The 5029-nt window shown below is 44.4% G+C and overlaps 1 protein-coding gene across 1 annotated transcript; it reads right to left on the bottom strand.

The window, feature by feature from the left end:
* Positions 1–2931: 2931 nt before the first annotated feature.
* Positions 2932–4486, bottom strand: LOC140182235 (protein MAIN-LIKE 1-like). Its single transcript, XM_072228375.1, has 4 exons — positions 4415–4486; positions 4206–4295; positions 3100–3853; positions 2932–2993 (listed from the first exon to the last, which is right to left on the bottom strand). Exons 1-4 carry the CDS (start codon positions 4484–4486, stop codon positions 2932–2934), a joined length of 978 nt encoding a protein of 325 aa, XP_072084476.1.
* Positions 4487–5029: the final 543 nt, after the last annotated feature.

Below are 5029 nucleotides of genomic sequence, written 5' to 3'. Positions count from 1 at the left end.
GAAAGTATTCTGAGTTTGGGAATGGGTGCACGTGGTTGATTCGGTTGAGTCTCCGGCAGCGCAAGGGAGTCTGGGAAGTGAAACGGTACAACGGACCGCATACGTGTCTCGCCACCTCTATCTCCAGCGACCATAGGAGTTTGGATTATCATGTGATAGCGACATTCATTATGCCAATGGTGAGGGCTAATACATCCGTCAACATCAAGGTGCTCCTAAATGCCAGGGCCGCACACTTTGGATTCAGGCCGACGTACAGGAGGGTCTGGATGGCGAAGCAGAAGGCTGTTGCCATCATCTATGGTGACTGGGATGAGTCGTACAACGAGCTCCCTAGGTGGGTGTTAGGAGTCCAGTTGACCATGCCTGGTTCAGTAGCAGTCCTTCGGACATGCCCTGTTCGAGTTGGGGGACAGTTGGACAAGTCTCATGCTTATTTTCATAGGCTGTTCTGGACGTTCCCACCTTGTATCGAGGCATTTCGTCATTGCAAGCCGTTGGTGAGTATCGACGGCACCCATCTATATGGTAAGTATGGGGGAACGTTGCTTGTCGCAATTGCATAGGACGGGAACTCCAACATACTCCCTGTGGCATTTGCACTAGTTGAGGGTGAGAATGCTGATTCGTGGTTCTTCTTTCTCTCTCACCTCCGTCAGCACGTCACACCGCAGCCAGGTCTTCTAGTTATTTCAGACAGGCATAACGGCATCAAGGCCGCGATTGAGGCTCCTATCAGGGGATGGCTACCTCCGGCTGCATACCGGACATTCTGCATTCGACACGTAGCAGCAAATTTCACCCTCACCTTCAAGGGCAAAGACGCTCGGAGGCTTCTTGTGACATCAAGAAGTCGATGTTCAGGGCGGGATGCGGGGGAGGTTGTACGCCACCGAACTGCGGTAACACTCTATCAACCTGATGCCACTCAACCACCGCAAAATATATCAGGGAGGTCACACACCACCATAACATCGTATGCCGAGGCTCCAAGACCTCCGGATGGACAACCTGGAGGACGTCGGGTGTGCTATAGGGCATCCATATAAACTGAAAAAAGCAAATCAAATTGGTGCATGAAATTGTGATGTCCAGGCTCAAACAAATCCTGGTAATGGCTCCAAAGCTTGGTGCTCTGATCTTAATTCATAATTGTCACAACTTCGATACAACTAACCAGCAAGTGCACTGGGTCGTCCAAGTAATACCTTACGTGAGTAAGGGTCGAATCCCACGGAGATTGTTGGTATGAAGCAAGCTATGGTCACCTTGTAAATCTCAGTCAGGCAGATATAAAGTGATAATGGAGTTTTCGAATAATAAATAGTAGAATAGGGATAGAGGTACTTATGTAAATCATTGGTAGGAATTTCAGATAAGCGAATGGAGATGCTTCTCGTTCCTCTGAACCTCTGCTTTCCTGCTATCTTCATCCAATCAGTCTTACTCCTTTCCATGGCTGGCTTTATGTGATACATCACCATTGTCAACGGCTACTTTCGGTCATCTCTCGGGAAAATGATCCAATGCCCTGTCACGGCACGGCTAATCGTCTGGAGGCATCACCCTTGCCAATGGCTTCATCCTATCCTCTCAGTGAATAATATGCTCACGCACCCTGTCACGGCACGGCTATTCATCTGTCGGTTCTCGATCATGCTGGAATAGGATTCACCCTCCTTTTGCGTCTGTCACTAACGCCCAGCACTCGCGAGTTTGAAGCTCGTCACAGTCATTCAGTCATTGAATCCTACTCGGAATACCACAGACAAGGTTTAGACTTTCTGGATTCTCTTGAATGCCGCCATCATTCTAGCTTACGCCACGAAGATTCCGGTTAGGAGATCTAAGAGATACTCATTCTAGCTTAATTCATGTAGAACAGAAGTGTTTGTCAGGCACGCGTTCATAAGGGAGAAGGATGATGAGCGTCACACATAATCATCACCTTCATCACGTTCTTGGGTACGAATGGATATCTTAGAAGCGAAATAAGATGAATTGAATAGAAAACAGTAGTACTTGCATTAATCTTTGAGGAACAGCAGAGCTCCACACCTTAATCTATGGAGTGTAGAAACTCTACCGTTGAAAATACATAAGTGAAGGTCCAGGCATGGCCGAGATGGCCAGCCCCCAAAATGTGATCAAAGGATCATAAGATAATCCCAAGATCCAAAGATGGTCAAAAAGACGTCTAATACAATAGTAAGAGGTCCTATTTATAATAAACTAGTCACTAGGGTTTACATGAGTGAGTAATTGATGCATAAATCCACTTCCTGGGCCCACTTGGTGTGTGTTTGGGCTGAGCTTAAGTGTAGCACGTGCAGAGGACATTTGTAGAGTTGAACGCCAGTTTCTGTGCCAGTTTGGGCGTTCAACTCTGGTTTTGGATCCTTTTCTGGCGCTGGACGCCAGATTTGGGCAGAAGGCTGGCGTTGAACGCCAGTTTACGTCGTCAATTCTTGGCCAAAGTATGGACTATTATATATTGCTGGAAAGCCCTGGATGTCTACTTTCCAACTCAATTGGAAGCGCGCCATTTCGAGTTTTGTAGCTCCAGAAAATCCACTTTGAGTGCAGGGAGGTCAGAATCCAACAGCATCAGCAGTCCTTCTTCAACCTCTGAATCTGATTTTTGCTCAAGTCCCTCAATTTCAGCCAGAAAATACCTGAAATCACAGAAAAACACACAAACTCATAGTAAAGTCCAGAAATGTGAATTTAACATAAAAACTAATGAAAACATCCCTAAAAGTAACTAGATCCTACTAAAAATATACTAAAAACAATGCCAAAAAGCGTATAAATTATCCGCTCATCACAAATCCATTTGACGAACTCGTTAAACCGTATAAACTGAAAGAAGCATTAACTATACATATGAGATTAGCGTACTTACATCCCGAGCCTGTAACAAGTCGATCTTCAGTCGAGCCATCTGTACCCGAGGTCCCTTCTCGCTAATCCCAGGATTGTAACCTGACCACCTGCGTAGGAAATTAAACATGGTACTGCGGTCATTAATGATTCTAAAAGGCATAAAATTGCATGAGAAATTGACAATAAATAAACTAAAGATAAATAGTACAATACGATAGCGGTACCTCGAGGCAAGGGGCCAGCTAAACGCATCATACCCAGCAGGCCTAAAACCAGGAAAACGCCAAAAGATCCACGACTGAAGTAACTGTAACGGCCCAGCTAACTTCACTACATGTCTGTTGGCCACTCGGCACATGCAACGGTACAACCATGCTAGTGCCGCCGACCCCCAGTTATAGCTACCCATCTCCTCAAGCCTAGCCACAAACGGTAACCATCTGATGTGTATACGATTGCCTGACTTGTCTGCAAACAACTGGGTGCCCAACAACATCATGATATAGGCTCGGGCAAAGCGCCTCACCGTCTCCTCATCTGCCCCCTCGGGGCACTCTCCAAAAGTCTCCTGGAACCAGGTGCAGTTCACTGCGAACTTCTGTATCTGGTTCGCGAGAGGTAACACACCTAGCAACTCATGGAACCACTGCCAAGCTGGCCTGCCACCATCTATGTATACGTGGAAGTCTGTCAGGAAACCACTGACGTAACGTCCATCTACTGGCAACCCCAACTGGTACGCAACGTCCTGGAGTGTGATCGTGCACTCTCCGAACGACATGTGGAACGTGTGCGTCTCCGGACGCCACCGCTCCACGAAGGCACTCACAAGGGGCTCGTCCAATCTAAACCATCTGTCGTTTAGTCTCGCAAGATGGTATAATCCGGCCATCTGTAAGTACGGAACGTACCTATCATCCAGTCGCATCCTCTGCTGCCGCCGAATGCTCGATATGCAACACCGGGGCTGCGCAATACATGGACCGCATAATTAGAAACGATTTACAATACCACTAACAGATAAAACTCACAACGTAAACAACTAAAATATACCACTTGCAATAACAGATATAGTCAACCACTAACAGAATTTCTTACGAAAACCGCAAACATAAACCTTTTCTGGAAAACACATGCACAAAATAATAGTGGTAAACCACTAGCGAAACCACATACTAAAACCGCATACAAAAAATCACTAACATAATCCACACCCAAATCCACTTACGAAAACCACATGCAAAACCACTCAATTAACCACCATCAATACCACCACCCTAAACTGCTAACATAAACCGCTAAGATAAACCACCCTAAACCGCTAACATAAACCGCTTACATAAACCACCATCAAAACCGCAAACAAAACCACTAGAAGAAACCGCATGCAATACCACTAGCCCAACCCACTAACATAAACAGCCAATAAAACCGCATGTAAATCAGCTAACATAAACCACTATCAATACCGCTATCATAAACCACTAACATAAACTAATATCATAAACCACTATCAAAAACCACTAACCTCGTCGTTGATCACCCTGGCGATATGAGCAACTCCATCCAGTCGATACAGCCTTCCCGGATCGTCCCCCATCGCCTGACTTTGCCGCTCCACTCTTTCTTGGACCGATTCTGAGTTGTTTTCTCTGGAATTTGGTGGAGTTTGAGAATGAAAAAGTGATTCGAATGACCTTGGTTCGAACTCCTTATATAAACAACTCCCACGTAATTCGAATGAACTCGTTTCGAATTACTACTAGTTTGCAAAATTGAGTAATTCGAATCAATTTGATTCGAACTACCTTAAAAGCACGATTCCCTACTAATTCGAATTGAATCAATTCGAATTATAAGTTTATAATTCGTTACATATTGATTCGAATTACGTGTTGCCAATTGTTTCGAGTAATTCGAGTTATATCAATTCGAATTACATTGAAAACTAATTAGAATTGTATTGATTCGAATTACATATATTTGTTCATTGGTGGATTGATATATCAGAATTTCGTTTGACTGATTTGGGTAATTTTAATCCCCCTTGGCACATATACGTTTTTTACCCTAATACTAAATCAAAGAATATTGAGAGTACTAAAATAATTATAAAATATTTTTTGTTTGATATTATAAAATT

This window comes from Arachis hypogaea, chromosome 19 (assembly GCF_003086295.3).
Source record: "Arachis hypogaea cultivar Tifrunner chromosome 19, arahy.Tifrunner.gnm2.J5K5, whole genome shotgun sequence".
Classification (NCBI taxonomy): Eukaryota; Viridiplantae; Streptophyta; class Magnoliopsida; order Fabales; family Fabaceae; genus Arachis; species Arachis hypogaea.
Note: the sequence above shows the minus strand (reverse complement) of the source record. Positions and strands in the feature narration are given on the sequence as shown.